At 41.7% G+C, this 18,982-nt stretch overlaps 1 protein-coding gene across 1 annotated transcript in view; it reads left to right on the forward strand.

Annotated features, from left to right (window-relative positions):
• Window positions 1-3,714: 3,714 nt before the first annotated feature.
• The window catches only part of TUNAR (transmembrane neural differentiation associated intracellular calcium regulator), a gene marked incomplete at both ends in the record, with an annotated part of 30,197 nt that continues 14,929 nt past the window's right edge, over window positions 3,715-18,982 (forward strand). Inside the window, one exon of the mRNA XM_080619443.1 lies at window positions 3,715-3,753. Coding sequence (XP_080475569.1) covers window positions 3,715-3,753 — 39 coding nt within the window. The remainder of the gene's footprint in view (window positions 3,754-18,982) is intronic.

The raw sequence follows: 18,982 nt of genomic DNA on the forward strand, positions 1-18,982 counted from the left end.
CTAGGAACAAAGATGAGGTACTATGAGAGACAGGCAAAAGAAATGTCCAAAGGGTCAGAAGAAGAGATAAAGGGAGGATCAGTGATACCAGATTAATTACATAAATCGATGACCATATAAATCAAGAACAGTATGTTTATTATGTGTGAGTTTGCTGTGCTTAATATGTTAGATCTCCAGAGCCACATTTTCATGGAGTGGGTGAACTATATCACCTCTTCCTTAGACATATCCTGCTGTATTCTGCTGTTGGTAGGAGGTTAAATGACTTTCATTTACTAAGTGTCCTGGGTTCAGCAGTAGCAGTCAGTTTTCTCCTTCTTAGTAGCTGGTGCAGTGCTGTGTTTTTGACTTTCGGCCTGGGAGCAGAGCTGATAACACCAATGTTTTTAGTCGTTGCTCAGTAATGTTTACTCTGACCAAGGACTTTGTGAGTCTCATGCTGCAATAACTATATTGATATTAACTTGTGCAGCATCATGAGATCAAGAGAAACATCTTGGATCTATTATAGCATACGTGCAATTCAGGCCCTGAAGGACACATGCAAAGCAGTGAGGTTGGGTGGAGGGCAGTGTTCTGCTTGACTGTAGGCAGCATCAGAAACTGCTTCTGCAAAGCCGTTGGCAGGTGTCCCGGGTTTAGTAGTAGCAGTCATTTCTTCTTCTTAGTAGCTGGTGCAGCGCTGTGGTTTTGACTTTCAGCCTGGGAACAGAGCTGATAACACTGATGTTTGGTCTGAGGAAGGACTTTGTGAGTCTCGTCCTCTTCCAGGGAGGAGGGGAAGCCGGGAGGAAGCAGAGACAGGACACCTGACCCAAACTAGCCAAAGAGGTATTCCATACCACAGCATGTCAGGCCCAGGATATAGCTGAGTTACCTGGAAGGGCTAGCTCACTGTTGGGTGGGGGCGAGGTATCGGTCGACGGGTCGCGAGGTGTTGTATTCTCTTCCCTTGTTATTTCCCTTATCATTATTATTATTGGTGATAGCAGTAGTGATTTGTGTTATACCTTAGTTTTTAAACTGTTCTCATCTCAACCCGTGGGAGTTACATTCTTTTGATTCTCCTCCCCGTCCCTCTGGGAGGGCGGGGAGGGAGTAGAAGCTGCGTGGCTGACTTGCCAACAGGGCTTAAACCACAACACTAAGTCAATACCAAAGTTCCCATATGACTCTGTATGCTGTACTTTCGGGATCAGGAATATCCAGTATGTGCTTTTATCAATAGACATATTGGATGAACTGAATAGGTTGTGCAATCTGTTTCATCTAGCAGCCCTGCTAACCTCATCTAATGATCTTTCCTGAGCTTTGCATATATGTGAAGCATCTGGCATTGCTAAGAAAATGACGCTAAATGGTAGATCTTTGTTGGTAAAGCATGAAAGCAGAGTGTAGTGGGGATAAGGTACTGTCAGAAAAAAATTAATCTTTTGCTTAAGATAACCTGTCCGTTTGCACAAAGACCTCGTGTTTGCCATTTAGATAGTGCACACAAGATATAGGTTGGAGTCTTTCAAGGGCAGAATTAGATAATTCTGTTCATATGACTGCAAGCAAAGGCAATCCTCAGGGCCTTGACCTTTAAGTTGTCCTATCACTACAACAGAATAAAGAGCTGATCTAGCTCATGTCTTTGACAGTAATCACGCGTGAGCAGCTTGGCCAAGACCTGATATTGCACTTACTGCCAGGTCACAGGGAGAGAAATCCTGAGGTCTTTTCATTTTTTATGCCTTACCTGTGCAATGGAAAGAAAGCTTAGTCAGTGCTGAACAAATGCCATAATCCGACTGAGGATTTATCCAAAACAAAAGCACAAGAAAAATGTCTTGATTCAGTCACTGTGGTGGTCTTGAGATTTTTTTCAGGCTGTAACGCCACAGAAGTAATTGGAAGACCTGACACAGATTGCAGTGGTCAGGTCCTGTTCAGGGTCCATCCACCTGGCAACCTTGCAGAAGTTCCCAACGCAGCCATCAGTTGAGGCACTTTAGGAGGAGCCCCTTTGAGCCAGCTGCAGGCTACATGGCATCATTGCTGCTTCTCTCCTATGAGGAACTTAAATACAACATTGGTTAAAGCAATGACAAGGTTATGTCAGAGCTTCATTTTGCAGTCTCTGGCAAAGACATCCAGGCCATTCCTCTGGATGGTGGCTCTGGCTTACTGTTGTACCCTTACAGCCAGAGAAGTGTCTGCTCTGTCTGACGGGCAACATGAAAAAGAGGTCAGAAATAAGTAGTAAATTTGCCTTGTTATTGCAGGGACAGAGCTTAAGTGGCTGAAGCTTCAAATGGAAAATCACTTTGAACCCATGAGTTGACATAGCTATGAGAGTTCCTTGTTATTTTGACGGCATCTTTGCAGTGTGCCTGGAGAACCCGGAGGGTTAACTTAGCTTCACTTTTCAGAAGGAAGCTGCATCACTCTTGTTACTTGCCTCTCACCATGGTGGGGTGTTTCCTATGCCCCCCTAGCCTAGGTACCCCCTGCAGGGCAGCTGCGGGACAGATGCCCTTTGGGGCTGCAGTGGTGCTCGCCTGAGCTCTCCCAGTGCCGCACAGGGTGGGGGCAGTAAGCCACATCCTCTCCCTGCTGCATTAATTGGGGCTTTTTCCTTTTCCTTGCAAAGCTTCCCTGCAGGGCAGCTGAGGGCATCCTAGGGAGGGTGAGGGAGCCCTGAGGGGAAGAGGATGGTAGGAGAGACCATCCCCTCTCTCTGATGCTGTTGCTGATGCTATGCTGGAGCCCTCATAGATGTGGCTCCCCAGAGTTAGTTGCTCAGCAACCAGAATCAATTAATATGCTTTGCAGAAAGTGCAGGGGAAGCCCAAGCTGCTGTCAGTGAGAAGGCAGGAGGCTGAGGGTGACTCAGGATCCCACTCCCTTCTGTCACCCATTTGGTCCCACCCCATCCTTTCCAAACTCATCATTAGCCACTGTTCTTTATCTCTTTCTTCCCTACGATGACTTAGTGTATGTGTCCCCAAATTCTTCAGGCAAAGTATCTTCTTGGTCAAGAACTTTCTTGCTTTCAGGGTTTTGGTTTTAGATCTAATTTGTGTTTTGGGGTTATTTGTCAATCTTTCTTCAACACTTTTCTAGAAATTCGAATATTCATGTTCTTCGGGAAGGGAAAGAGCTGATGTTTTTATCGGATTGTTTTAAAGATTCCTCAGGATAAGAAGGGTTGTTTGGCAGTGCACAGCTGAGCAGCAGTAATGAAAATGCATCATGTACAAATTGGGAAAGTTTTTGCTTCTTCTTTTATTACAAGTAATTAGCACTGCATATATGAGACCAAAGAGGTAGTACTGATCATTGTTGAACACATGGACAGTAGAATAAATGAGGGGTTGTCGTTTTGTTTTCTTCTCCTTTTCTGCATAGTAACTTCAGGGCTTCAGTAAGGTATTATTTTCTTCTTTTCTTTCTTTGATTTTCTTTGGAGTCCCTCTGATGACACCACGAATCTGGGAATGAAGAACTTCTTAGAGCTGATTGGAAATGGCATTGCGGAGCTGAGACTTAACTGGAGGAAATATATGTCCTGAAGAAGAAAAATATAATGCACTGTAAGGATCTGACTTCTGGTGAAAAATTCAAGCCTAGAGAAAACTTGTCTGCTTTGTTAGGAAGAATGGGTTGGACAATTTTCTTCAATTCCAAAGGATATCTGAATGCCATGCTGAGCTTAATCTCTGCAGCATGCTCTGTGCTTCTCATCTCTTCCTGATGCACTGCATGGTAAGGCCTTTTTCCTTCCTTTTAATAATAACAACCACCATATTTCTGTTACAGTGAGAGGTAAAAATAAAAGCAATAATCAACTGAATATTAAAAAAAATAAATATGGAAAGTTAGCAAAAGAATTTCTGTTTGTATGGTCGTTTCCAGGAGCAAGTATCCTGATTACTGCAGCAGCATTGTAAGATCATTTCTGTCTTTCTTCCTTGCTGTGTGACAGTGTGTGTGTGTATATATGTTTGTGCACACCTGTGCTGTCATTTGCACTTGGAGTGGAACATTAGTAGCTGTATTGGACATATTTCCATGCTAAAAAGGGTGCTTAAGGATTTGCTTTGACATTTTTCTCTTTTTTTTTCCTCCCTCCATTTCCCTCCTCCTGCCTCCTCTTTCTCTTCTTCTGTTTGTCTCTCTGGGGTCTCTGCACCTCAGTCATGTACTGACCACTAGAAGGCGAAAACAGAAGGTAAAAGAAATCCAGTGCCAATGTAAGAATAGTTCTGAATAAGTATTATCTGAGTAGATAAAAGCTGCAGGAGAGATTAGTATGTCTGCAAGATCTGCAGGTACAAAAGATTTACTTTGTTTTGTTTCCCATGGGAAATAAATATCAAATGCAGATTTGGATGCTGTGTTTTAGATACAGTGCGAGGCAGATCCTTCTGCACATGTCAGAAAGCCAAAAAATGACCACTGTGAATTATGACAATGTTACTCGTGATGACCCAAGTAATAAAATAAGCAAACCTAGTATGAGATGTCCTCATATCAAATAATTTTTGTCTTGTATTAGCAGGGTGTTGAGAATTATTATAAATTACTTCAGTGGATGTTGCGAGATATTTTTCATTAACAGCTGTAGTGTACTTACATCTTCCTGGATGAAAGGTGCTGGGGGAGTACAAGGTGATGTTATTAAGTAACTACCCAACTTACCAAAATTTTGGGTCATTATCAGCAAATTGCCAAGCAGATCAGGAATTATATAGCGAGTGTACTGAGACAGGAGAACAGATTAGTTTTCCAGAAAGCCTAGTTTTCTTGGATCTCTGTTTCAGAAATTAGAGTAGAACTAAAAGATGAAAGAATGGTGATGTGAAATGTATGTATTTCTTATACATTCTGGTTGTTCACTGAGTGTGGAAGAGGGAAAGTTGAGTGCCTCTTGAGAAGCAAACTCTGATAAGGGCCTCCCCCCACTCTGAGGGTAATCCCTCACAAATCCCGCTGCTTTTGGGGTTAGAAACAGACCAGGAACGGGTTTGTGTGATAGTTGTCACCGGCTGTCCTGCTGGGTATGGAGGTTATGGGTTCCTGGCAGCAGGTTTTGAGGGGGAGAGGGAAGCAGAGAGCCAAAGCAGAAAGGTCAGGCCAGGCCAGGCCATACCAGGACTCGTGAGCAAGCATCAGAGCTTAAATTCTACCCAAATAATGGAATTTTGTGGTAGTACCCAATACATCTCCTCCTTGTACGATGGACTCCGTAAGAGAGATTTTAGAGAAAGAATAGTAATAAAGCTTTTTCAGATCACTGCTGGAAGAAGAGACAATACAAACACATTCAGGTAGCGTGACAATTTTTCAATAGGTTTCAAAGGAAACACCCTTGATATCAGGAGTTCAAAGTATGCATGCATGTGCATTGAGGTAGATTTTTTCATGTGTTTTACCACCTAAAAATTTGGCTACTATAAAAACCAGTAAGGAAAACTGAGAAAGGACAACAGAACCCATAAAGGTTATCGAAGTAGTCCCCTCAGCTCTTTATTTGAACAAGGACTGCACCTTAAGTTCAAGTTTCCCAGTTGAAATCTCTCCTCACATCAGCAGTTCTATTCCAATGGGACAACTTGTACAAGTGTCACGGTTTAATGCTAGCCAGCAACTAGGCCCCACACAGCCATTTGCTCACCCTGCCCCAGTGGGAGGAGGGAGAGAATCAGAAGAGTAAAAGTGAGAAAACTCCTGGGTTGAGATAAAGGCAGTTTAATAGGTAAAGCAAGAGCTATGTGTGCAAGCAAAGCAAAACAAGGAATTCATTTACTTTCCATGGGCAGGCAGGTGTTCAGTCATCTCCAGGAAAGCAGGACTCCATCATGCATAATGGTTACTTGGGAAGAGAAATGCCACCATTCTGAACATTCACCCCTTCCTTCTTCTTCCTCCAGCTTTTCATGCTGAGTACAACTTTACATGGCATGGAATATCCCTTGGGTCAGTCGGGGTCAGCTATCCCAGCTGTGTCCCCTCCTAACTTCTTGTGCACTCCCAGCCTGCTCGCTGGTGGGGTGCTGTGAGACGAAGAAAAGGCCTTGACTCCGTAAGCACTGCTCTGCAGAAAGGAAAAGGTCTCTGCATTATCAAGACTGTTTTCAACACAAATGCAAAACATAGCCTTTACTAGCTACAATGAAGAAAGTTAACTCTGACCCAGCCAAACCCAGCACATTCTCCTCCCCTTATTTCATGCCATTTATGTCACGTTTAGATCTCACGCTATCTGGCACATTCTCTTTAACCACTGCCACCCTTCCCATCCTTTTATATAATACGCAGGTACAATTTCCTTAGTCTATGGACCACACTTGTAAAAAGTCCTTAAAATGTCCACAAAATGTCCCTTGAGTTAATTTAGTCCATGACTTGGGCTTCATCTGTTGGTCACATAGGACAGAAGAAGTCAAAACCACCACAATGAGTAAGAACTACTCATGTGGATAAATTATGAAAGGTTTTATAAGATCAAGCTCTTTGATTTTTATGGCAACAGATTTATTAGGCTTCAGGCATAATTTGTATTTCCCTTCAAAACAAAATCAGTTTTTCTTTACCCATGTGAATCCTTTTGCCTTGTAATTAGGACAAGAAAAATAGGTTAATTACATTCTTAAAGATCATGCAACTGTACAGATACATTGTTAGTGAAGAATTATCAGAGTATGCAGAAATTTACTTTAATTAGTGGTCTCCAAATCCAAGAAGTGTACTCTTATTGGAATCATTCATTGCCTTATTTATTTTTGCGACAGTATTAGCATTGCTAATAGGTATTTTCAATTCTTCTGGCAACTAAAAAATAATAAATAGTTACTTTATCACTGATGTTATAAAAGTACTCACTATTATAAGGTTCAAGGATACTTACCAAACTGTCTACTATATTAGATATTCGTTTTATAGTTAATACATGCTGTTTAGCTCTTTGCTTGACCCAGGAACATTTTTACCTTTAGGGTTTAGAAACACAGTATGAAGTCATAATTATAGTAAGCTTCCTGCAGAATATGGGTATATATTGAAATAGGAAGCATAAAATCATCTAATTTTCTTCTTCTGTGCAATTTTTTGTGCTTATAGATGTCTGTACTGTTGATAAATATTACATAAAAAGTAATGTTTCCTTTGTTATAGTTTATAAAGAACAGTTATTTTTTAAAATAGATAGGATTTTGCACGTATAGCAAACTTTAAAATGCATCCAGTACATTAATGCAGCAATAGGTTTTTTTCTTTCTCTTCTCTATAATGATAGCAACATATACATAGGAAGAATAGTGGATTATTTTCCAAAGAGTGTGTGATGTTGAGAGAGAAGATTTTGCATGATACAGGATGTTCATTGTAACAGATATTTCTGTCAATGATTTATTGTAACTTAGAACTTTTTCTTCAGTGAGATTTTTAATCATTTAAACATTTGCACAACAGCTGTATTTGACTTGCTCTGTCAATTCTAAAGCAAGTAAAATTAGTAATTTCCTTTGCTTTTAAGATACTATTCAGAGAAGGTCTGATGCTGAAAACACATGTATTTCATTTCAGTCCATTGAACTGTTTCTTTAGATAAACTATGTGAGATAGATCTTGAACCATCTGCATTATCAAGGAAATGATACTGAACAGTGGAAATACATTCCACGCTTGCATCAACTATTTCTGGTAAAGAAAAATGTAGTTGAATAATACAACACATAAGCACAACACATTACTGTACTTGGAATGCCTCAAACTATCTTGATTCAAGATCCAGCAAAAATTTTGAAAAGCTTGCAAAATCCCAACACAAACCAAATGAGTCTTAAGCTTTTGTTGTTTAAACATAAATAGACACAGAAAGAATATTTATCTGACAGAAAATTTCAGTAGATCGGCATCTGTGCTTTTCTTACATCAGGCTGAAAAAACTGAAAAGGCATAATGTTTTTCAAAAATGAAAAGCTCTGCAAATCCATATGTATGGAAATACTGATTTCAAAATGACATGCCATTTCATGTTAACATTTTTAAATTTTCACTTGTCACAAGAAATTGTACTTATACCTGTGTATCTGTTTTTCTCCGTGAAAATTTGCAACACTGATTTTGTTGGGGTTTTATTATAGAATCATGGAATCATAGAATAGTTAGGGTTGGAAAGGACCTTAAGATCATCTAGTTCCAACCCCCCTGCCATGGGCAGGGACATCTCACACTAAACCATGCCACGCAAGGCCTCATCCAACCTGGCCTTGAACACCGCCAAGGATGGAGCATCCACAACTTCCTTGGGCAACCCATTCCAGTGCCTCACCACCCTCACAGTAAAGAATTTCTTCCTTATATCCAATCTAAACTTCCCCTGTTTAAGTTTGAACCCGTTACCCCTTGTTCTGTCACTACAGCCCCTGATGAATAGCCTACCACCAGCATCCTTGTAGGCCCCCTTCAGATACTGGAAGGCTGCTATGAGGTCTCCACACAGCCTTCTCTTCTCCAGGCTGAACAGCCCCAACTTTCTCAGCCTGTCTCCATACGGGAGGTGCTCCAGTCCCCTGATCATCCTCGTGGCCCTCCTCTGGACTTGTTCCAACAGTTCCATGTCCCTTTTATGTTGAGGACACCAGAACTGCACACAATACTCCAAGTGAGGTCTCACGAGAGCAGAGTAGAGGGGCAGGATCACCTCCTTCGACCTGCTGGTCACGCTCCTCTTGATGCAGCCCAGGATACAGTTGGCTTTCTGGGCTGCGAGCACACACTGAAGCCGGCTCATGTTCATTTTCTCATCGACCAACACCCTCAACTCCTTCTCTGCAGGGCTGCTCTCAATCTCTTCTCTGCCCAACCTGTAGCTGTGCCTGGGATTGCTCTGACCCAGGTGTAGGACCTTGCACTTGGCATGGTTAAACTTCGTAAGGTTGGCATCAGCCCACCTCACAAGCATGTCCAGGTCCCTCTGGATGGCATTCCTTCCCTCCAGGGTATCAACCGAACCACACAGCTTGGTGTCATCGGCAAACTTGCTGAGGGCGCAAGTTTGTTGTTACAGGGAAATATTTTTTTGTATATATTTTAACTACATCTGTTCTAGCTCCCGCAATATTTATTGGCTTTCATAGGTCAGTCTTTAATTAGAAGCTCTCTAAAGGGTCATCTTTAGCAAAACGTATTGTATAGCCTTGTATTACTGGTACTGAACAGCAGTTCTTACCAGGTCTATGGTAGACATCAGCTCTGATTGTCATTCTGTCCTTTAATTCTTCTTTATGTTCAATAAAAAGCAGGCTTCTATTCTGCTGACTGCTTTACAGATACTAGAAGTACTTCCTACAACAAAAACCTTGAAGAGGCCTTCAAAAGCCATGTGGGCAAGGAATAGCACTAACTGAGTATTAATATCCTTATTAAATAGATAAGGACCTGAGGAACAAAGAAACTGCCCAAAGCTATACTGGCAAAGAAAGAGATCAGAATCGAACCCCAATGTCCTTATTCTTAGTTCATCATTGCCCCTGCAAAGTTGCTTTTAATTTTGCAGTTGTTTTTGGTTTTTTTTTTTTTTATTTTTTTATTAATGATTTGCATTTGGACTTTTAAGTCAACACTAGTTGAAATATCATGTGTAAAAGGAAATTCCTGGTGCAGTTGTCCTAAAAATTCTTTTTTCTCTTTGTTGAGCCATTCTGTTTGAATGTAACCATTAATTTTGCAATTGCTTTACTACACAGGGGAAGTATATGTTAGATGAAACACAAAATGACTAAACAGAAATATTCTAATCACGCCATACAGGTTCTGTGGGATGTACAAGTGTATCTGTTTACGCTGACAGGGTTTAGGCATAGCTGTGGGGCTATGTAAGTGTTTTGAGAGCTCTTGGTAAAATAATCAAATTGCAGCACAGAAAAAGATCCAATTGAAACAAGAAGGCTGATGATTTGTTATCTAGAAGTCATTATGAATCCAGCACTTGTGGGCAAAAAGATGACACAAAGAATATGGTACCTAACAGCTATTCTTATTATCCCCGATATGCCTCCTCTGTCCAAGGCAGTCTTTCAGCTTTTGATCCTCTCTGTGAAAGAGGAAAAGATGTTTTGTACAAAAACTACTTAGCTGCTAAAATTACATCTGAAGTTGGGGAAAAAATATCTGTCTTGGCATCTTAATACAAACCCAGGGAAATCTTGTACATGTTGCGAACAGAAAAAAGCTTTTTGCAAATGTGCTAGAGTTTTGGACTGAGTTCTGCAGCAGAATATCCCAGAAACTTAAAGGGTATCTGCCTCACTCTGGTCTGCTTCTACAGCTCCCGGTGTGGCACACCTCTGGAAGGTTCTTGCCTGATTCCCTAATGACATATTAGTGTAGAAGAGTATAAAGTCCTATTGAAAGCAGTGCGTCCACTGGAAACCTCATCTCATTTGCGTTTTATTCCTCAGAAATGTTAAGAAGAGAATTTAAAATGCACCATACTGCATCAAGTACATTCTCTTATTTTTCCTGACATAAACTTTTCACTGGCTTATAATGGAAAAGGGTTAGAAAGGAGTGCTTTAGTCGATATATACTCCATTATATTAATCAATTACATAATTAGATTCAAAGTACTGTTCACCAAAGCACAGAACTCAGGGCAGCCAGGAAGATCCCCTGCACTGTATTTTCATCTGCAGTGATGATGCACAGGGTCTTCCCCAGCCTGCCTCAGCCCTCCATCCTAAACTAGACCTGTAAAAATCATAAAAGAGGTTCTGAAAGGCTTTTACAGTTAAGCTGGCAATTTTTCCATGGAAACTTGGATGTTAGAATACATAAAAGTGTTTAAGTTCGAACACATGCTGGTGTTTAAGAACTTAATATATCATGTGGCCCCCAGTTCTTTTTTAAATAAGCAGGGCTAAGGAATTCAAACACCTTTGAGGACCTGAGCATGGGGTTTATAATATTTGTATATTTTCTGCAACACAAATCGATCAGAAAAGTAAATCTGATGATTATAGTAGGATAATTATTGAACTTTGACAGGTAAGGAGGTTTTTAGTTGGCTAAGAAACACTGAGCAACCACTGTAATCCATGAACATGAATAAAGAATTTCATACAAAGTAAGAGCCTCCAAAACAAAAAGCCTGGAGAAAAGTTGATGAGCCAAAGAACTCAGTAAGCTTTGATGAAAAAATGGGTAAAAGATGTCTGGTACATCTCTATATGAGAAAACAGAGTGGAGGAATGCCTGTTCCAGTTGTCAGCCAAGCTAGACAGAAAGGACTGGTGTGAGTAGAAAACAATGTAGCGTCTGAGAATATAAATTGTACCTTAATAGTTTGTTACTCTTTTAATGAGGATATTAATGCAGTACCTATACTTGACTTCTGAAAATTTGGGACTTGTCACTTTATGCATATGTCGTTAGATACTGAAAAGTATCACTTTCTCCTCCATGTGCAACCATGATGTGTTTGATGAAAAAACTGAAACTTGACTTTGACACATCCCAGACCCTAACAAAACTGTCTCTAAAGTGAGATGTTGCTGACCTATGTTAGGAGTACCAGAAACTTTCCTTTAAGGAAAGTCTGATGCTTGAAAACAAAACCATTGAGCTTTTTGGATGAGAAAGCAGATGGCAAAATTGCTTATCAAGACCTGTGACTTATGTGTTGTTGGAATTTTTTACTTTGTGCCTAAACCAAGAACTGGTTGAAAGGTTTTTGTTTATATATTCACAGGAAATGTAACTTTTCACTGAATATAGAAATCATACAAAATATTTAGCAGGAGAAGGTAGGATTTTGGAGGGGTTTTTAAAGCATTCTTGAAAGCGGCTCTTAATGGATGAACACAATGGCCCTCAGGACAATATTGTTCCTGTACTGCTGAACATTGTATTTGTTCTCTATCTGTATTAATAAAAGCTAGAAACTAAAGATTTCCTTAGGAAGACTAATCCATTTCACTGACATCATAGCTATGTGGTTTGAGTTCCTGTGGTTTTGTTCCATAGCAAACACTTTACATTGCACTAAAATGCTCTGGAGCTTGGCACAGCTGAATGCGTTCTCAGAAAGCTGCACTCAGTATAAAGGGAACAGCATCTCTGAAATTACTGTCAGAGTGTTTCAATGTGTCATGTCACTGGGAACATCCTGAGTGTTCAATGTGATTTACCTTATAATATGGTTTTAATATCACTAGCGTATCAGAGCAGACTGAGGAAGGGTTGCTCTGTTACTTCTGCTCCTAATTGCTGTCCCTCAAATTCTGCATATGTTTGTGTGCTTTTTAGTGGAATTGTAAGTGATCACTGGTATCTTTGGGTCTAGTTGCGTCCCCACCCGGAAAACCATGCTATGGATATGCGGAAGGGCCCAGGAACTATCTGCTCCAGTCATTCATGCTCAGCACAAAATAATTCCAGTCTTCCTCGCTGAATTTTAGTAATCTAGTAAAAGAACACAAGTCACATCTGCAATGTTTCACAAGAGAGGATAGATCAAAAGAATCACTAAAGCCTTAAACTCCTTTTTCAGAGGGAAAAAACAAAAACAAAAACAAAAACAAACAAACAAAAAAAAAGCCATTAAGTAGACCATGCCTAATATTACACAGAGAATCCTACAATAGTTTTGCTTATTGTGTCTCCAAATTAATTTGTGATCTCTAGTCTAGCTTCCAGTAGATTTATTGAATGCATGAAGAAGACACACCAAATGGGCATCACAGGGATTTTAACATCAGTAACACTAGTGCTCCCTACCTCACAACCTGTTCCTACCCACACCCCTTCTGATCCTCACATGGAGGTTCAGCATCCCTTTGCAGAAGTCAGGTCATGCATGAAGAGAGAAACAATCTTTTTGGATCCCTGTAGGTGAAGCACAGTAGTACAGTGTGATTATGATGCAGACAGACAGGATCAGTAAGCTATTTCCTTCATAAAACTGAGGAGACCTTCCTGATATCAGTTCTTTGTGGATAAATCCCAAATATCTTTACCAAATTACAACATGTGAATTACTATATCTCTTAAGAATCAGGTGGCATGTCCTCCTTGCCCACACATCTCTAGCAGATACCTGCACAGACACATCTTCACCTAACACTTTTGTGTCTGTCCTAGTCCATGTGGACACACATCATTAATCCATAGGACAGCATATCTGGGTACATCCATCCACTGTATGAGTGTATGAATCTCTCACCCCTTTGTTGCGTGCCCCTCCATCACAGATCCTCCTTGCTCCTCAGTGCAAAACCAAAGCCTTTGGTTCAGGACTCAGCTTTCATCCATGTTTAGTATACGGTGACTGCTACTGCTTTTAGAAACAAGTCCCACTGAAATGAGCTGAGATCCATCTGCGGGTCCTGAAGGAGCTGGCGAATGAAGTTGCTAAGCCACTGGCCATCATATTTGAAAAATCATGGCAGTCAGGTGAAGTTCCCAACGACTGGAAAAAGGGAAATATAACCCCCATTTTTAAGAAGGGAAAAATGGATGACCCAGGGAATTACAGACCAGTCAGTCTCACCTCTGTGCCTGGCAAAATCTTGGAGAAGATTCTCCTGGAAGGCATGCTAAGGCACATGAAAAACAAGGAGGTGGTTGGTGACAGCCAGCATGGCTTCACTAAGGGGAAATCCTGCTTGACCAATTCTATGATGGGGCTACGGAACTGATGGACAGGGGCAGAGCAGTTGATGTCATCTACCTGGACTTGTGCAAAGTGTTTGACACTGTCCCACACGACATCCTTGTCTCTAAATTGGAGAGACATCAATTTGATGGGTGGACCACTCGGTGGATAAAGAACTGGCTGGATGGCCACACACAAAGAGTTGTGGTCAATGGCTCCATGTCCGGCTGGAGACCAGTAATGAGGGGTGTCCCTCAGGGACTGATGTTGGGACCGGTCTTGTTCAACATCTTTGTCGGTGACATGGACAGTGGGATTGAGTGCGCCCTCAGCAAGTTTGCCGATGACACCAAGCTGTGTGGTTCGGTTGATACACCGGAGGGAAGGGATGCCATCCAGAGGGACCTGGACATGCTTGTGAGGTGGGCTGATGCCAACCTTATGAAGTTTAACCATGCCAAGTGCAAGGTCCTAGACCTGGGTTGGATCAATCCCAGGCACAGATACAGGTTGGGCAAAGAAGAGATTGAGAGCAGCCCTGCAGAGAAGGAGTTGAGGGTGTTGGTCGATGAGAAAATGAACATGAGCCGGCTTCAGTGTGCGCTCGCAGCCCAGAAAGCCAACTGTATCCTGGGCTGCATCAAAAGGAGTGTGACCAGCAGGTCGAAGGAGGTGATCCTGCCCCTCTACTCTGCTCTCGTGAGACCTCACTTGGAGTATTGTGTGCAGTTCTGGTGTCCTCAACATAAAAAGGACATGGAACTGTTGGAACAAGTCCACAGGAGGGCCACGAGGATGATCAGGGGACTGGAGCACCTCCTGAATGAAGACAGGCTGAGAAAGTTGGGGCTGTTCAGCCTGGAGAGGAGAAGGCTGTGTGGAGACCTCATAGCAGCCTTCCAGTATCTGAAGGGGGCCTACAAGGATGCTGGGGAGGGACTATTCATCAAGGACTGTACTGACAGAACAAGGGGTAATGGGATATAAGCCATGCATTGTCTATGCTTTCAGATGATATTTGCTGATGTAGTTTGACTGTCTTAACCCTCTCAGGATTTAGCCCCACTTTTTCTAGCTTACTGATTGGGTGATACAGCACAAATATGTAAGGCTGCTGATTTTTCTCATAACGTATTCTCTTCCCTCGTTATTTCCTTTATCATTATTTATTATTGGTGGTAGCAGCAGTGATTTGTGTTATACCTTAGTTATTAAACTGTTCTTATCTCAACCCGTGGGAGTTGCATTCTTTCTGTTCTCCTCCCCGTCCCTCCAGGAGCGGGGGAAAGAAAGGGGAGGGGGGGAAGTAGACTGCGTGGTTCTGATTTACTGCCTGGGCTTAAACCACAACAGCAGGATTTGGCCCTGCTGCACCACAGGACCTGCAGGTCCTCACAACAGCTGGGAGGCTCAGCATGAGGCCCTCCGAGAACCCTACCTACGAGTGTGCTTGAAATTTGGGAGCCTTTTTGCCCTGTGCTTATCACATAGATTATTATCTATGCTATTATCAGTTATTGATATCAGGGCCTGACACTGGTATATACTGTACAAACAGTAAGAGAAGCAGTCTCTTCTAGAAAAATTCTAAGTGAATGCAACTTCCATAACTAACTCTGCAAGCACACAGAACAACAAGAGTGTCCAAAAGGTAGCTAGTTTCACTGGCTGCTTTACCATATACCTGGTCCCAGTTGTCAGCATTACTTGTGGATTTTTATGTTGATTTTTGGTATGAATGATTACTACATTCATTATCTTTAATGCTTTTTGCAGTGATGATCATTTGCCACTGATCTTTTCTCATGTCTCTGTAGGTGTATCTATATTTATCCTTAAATACCTAAGCTAGAAATCAATGCTGCAGCATGAGGCTGTTACTGCCACAAGATGTTACTAAATTAGAATAGGACAGCCAAAAGACAGGGACTTTCTGTGAATCTTCATTGTCACAAGGACCTCTTCTTTGAGGCTACTGAAGGTGATAACTCACTATGTGGGCCATTTTCAGAGACTAACACAGCAATATGGGGTCAGTACATATGCTAGCAATTTACGAGACAAAATTATGGAAAAATATTTTTTGTTTCTGTCACTATTGCTTTTCTGGGCTACTTTTGCTTTCAAAGCCTAATCCAGAACCTGGTGGACTCAGCAAGAATTGTGCCCCTGATTTCTTCCATAGCTGGATCACACCGTCAGCTGGTTTCATCACCACCACCAGTACAAGCTGCTGCAGTATAAAATATAAAGTGGCTTTGCGCTTTATTTCTTTAGCTGAAATTTTCTTTACATTCTTCTGCTTCAGACATTTATCTGTCACATACGTAGGGCTTCAGCAAATGTACAGGGCATATCTCTCTGTCTCTGCACAATGCCTTTGCATGCAGATCTCCACTGGTATTACCAGAGCTGCTTCACAGCTGAACTGACTAAACATATCTTGTTTAGTTTCACTCAAACAGTGTGTTTGTCAGCCACAAAACTCTGTGAAAATGATTGACAATGAAAGGACTGATTTCTTATTCTCCCTCATAAAAATAACTGTGTATCTCTATTTAGGGTGTTTATTTACACTTGTACTAAACAACCTGTGTAAATGTACCCAGCTGTCATAGATCTAGCCAGATTAAGCAACAGGCAGAGGGAAGACAGTGAGGTGTGGGCTTCAGGGTACATAGAATCATAGAATAGTTAGGGTTGGAAAGGACCTTAAGATCATCTAGTTCCAACCCCCCTGCCATGGGCAGGAACACCTCACACTAAACCATGCCACCCAAGACTCCGCCCAACCTGGCCTTGAACACCGCCAAGGATGGAGCATTCACAACTTGCCTGGACAACCCATTCCAGTGCCTCACCACCCTCACAGTAAAGAATTTCTTCCTTATATCCAATCTAAACTTCCCCTGTTTAAGTTTTAACCCATTACCCCTTGTCCTGTCACTACAGTCCCTGATGAAGAGTCCTTCCCCAGCATTCTTATAGGTTCCCTTCAGATACTGGAAGGCTGCTAGCAGGATTGTGGCTGCGGTTTCAGGTAGCTGTTCCTCTTATGGGGTGCAGGCCCTCATATTTTCCAGGAGACTTCTACTTCCAGCTGGCTATGTTGGAGCAACCTTGGGCACGGTTATGCGTGCAGCAGTCCTGTCTGCAGCAGAGATACAACTGATGTCAGTTATAAATGACTACAAATTGGAACAGGAGGATACTGTTGTTTGGGAGATTTTCAATACCTTGTTTACCGTGCTGTTAAAAAAATTGTGTAAACTTATAACAAAATAATGAAGACCAAACAGCTGTAAATCTTCCTTTGATGAGATGCCTGGTAATAACCTGGTGTTTACAGTTTTGACAGCAAAAAGACACAGAAAAAATGCAAATTAGCATTTACAAGAAGTCAGGAATGAGAAAACAGGAGGAAGGTCACAGACACTTGTGCTAGCAGAGGGATTATGGCTCTTAGGAGAGGGAAATGTGCCATCTATAAAGAGCAGACATTTTTGCAAATCCCTGCCTTCCTGCTTAGCAATTACCACCTGGCAACAGTGAGGGAAAGGCAGCCCATGTAGTGCTTTGACAGGGTGGAAATCCTGTGCTTTAACAAAATGTTTGGTAGCTCTGTACAGCAACCTCCCAGCAGCACATACTTGGGGAGAGAGTCCTCATGAACAGGGAGGAGGAGATACAGTTTCTCAGAGCCAGGATTGTTCATGCTAACCAGCTTCCCAACTGCAACAGGTGTCTTTGTGCTCCTGTAGGTGCCCCTCGGTACCCCAGAGGCCATAAATCTCCAGTCCCCAGTCGGTGCTTTGGCCACTCAGCCATCCTTCCTGTGACAGACAACAGTGTACAGCAAAAATGTTAATGCAAGTGTGGTATGGAAGAGTTTGTTCCTAGCTGGTTGTGAAGGGTATGGAGAGTGGCACAGGCATCATGCTGGTAGAGCATGGTGTACACGCAAGTGTCTATGAGAAAGCCATTCTGTCCTTTATTTGCAAATACCTGTGTGTGGTGGAGTGCTGTGTATTTGTAAGTCATGCACATTTTCTTCTCAGTAATGCTTACTTTAGCCCCAGGGAGAGTGCAGAAATTGTAGCTGTGATCAGAACAGATGACTTTGTAGGAGGAGGGAAGTGACCCAGCCTCACTGGCAGATTTTTGTGAAGGATTTCCCAAGGCCAGCCTGCAGCAGCGCATCGTTATAGATGTGCTTTTGACATTTGTAGTCCAAGAAGCAGCAGTACTCAAAGTAAAATGCTGCCAGTGGCTTTCCAAAAAAAGCCTGATTCTTGGATTATTTGTGGGGGTTTGAATGTAACTGTGTTGTACAACCTTAAGCTTTGTCTTGAAAGAACTCCACCAGCCTACATTTGTTTTCCTTTCCCCTCTGAGCACAGTGAGCTGCAGCAGTGATGCTTTGCTCTGCAAGCTACCTGCAACCACTCCTGGCCAGTGAGCAGCTCCTACTTTGGATTGTACCCTCCAAGCAAGCTCCGGTGAAGAAAACTAGAGAAAGGAAGAAGGAATTGGGAACAACTGTAATAAAGAGAGTCATGAACTTGGGAAGACAGATTCGGGAGTCCTCTGAATGTTTTCTTTCGGAAATAAGCCAAAAATGCATCCTGGCCAAACCTTAGCTTCCTGAAAATCTGACAGAATTAATTTCTTCTCCATAATATAGATTATCCTTTTGGAAAAATAACTGGAGTCTTACTAACCCATGCAGAATAGATTGTCCAGTTTTCCTATGGCTCCTGCCATAGATCCTAGCCTAATTATAGGCATGAAATATAAGCAAGTATAATTATGATGCAGGCAGATTTATGTGTCCCCAGACGGGTTTCCAAATAGCAAAAGAATATAAATATTGGATGTATGGAAAGAAAATGTCCATTATTAAAATCAATCCACAAGCTTGTACCATGAAAAAGCTCTCTTCTTTAACACAGCTGTCAGACCCACTGAGATTTTAAATTGGAGTTTGTCTAGTGTAACTCTCTATTTAAAAAGCAAAGTCAGAAGCATTAAAGTTTTGTCTTGGGTTTTTAAAATACAGGAAGCTAATATAATTGCGGTACTAATACAGAGTTATGAGCTTTTAGGCTCTTCAGTTTTTGGCAAAGAAATGTTAAATCTTTTGATTCATGTAGTAAGTCTTTTCCCTGTGTAAATTTGCCATATGCTTTCTCTTCAGGAAAAAAAAAAAAAAAACAACAACCAACAGCTTCATCCTTCCCTCTTCTCTGGACCATTTGATGTGGCTTTTTGGTTTGTGACTTTCACTTGAGAGTTGGCTGTATTTCAGTCACTAGTCACTGTGAAGACTTTCTG

Source organism: Psittacula echo, assembly GCF_963264785.1.
Source record: "Psittacula echo genome assembly, chromosome: 5".
Lineage (NCBI taxonomy): Eukaryota > Metazoa > Chordata > Aves > Psittaciformes > Psittacidae > Psittacula > Psittacula echo.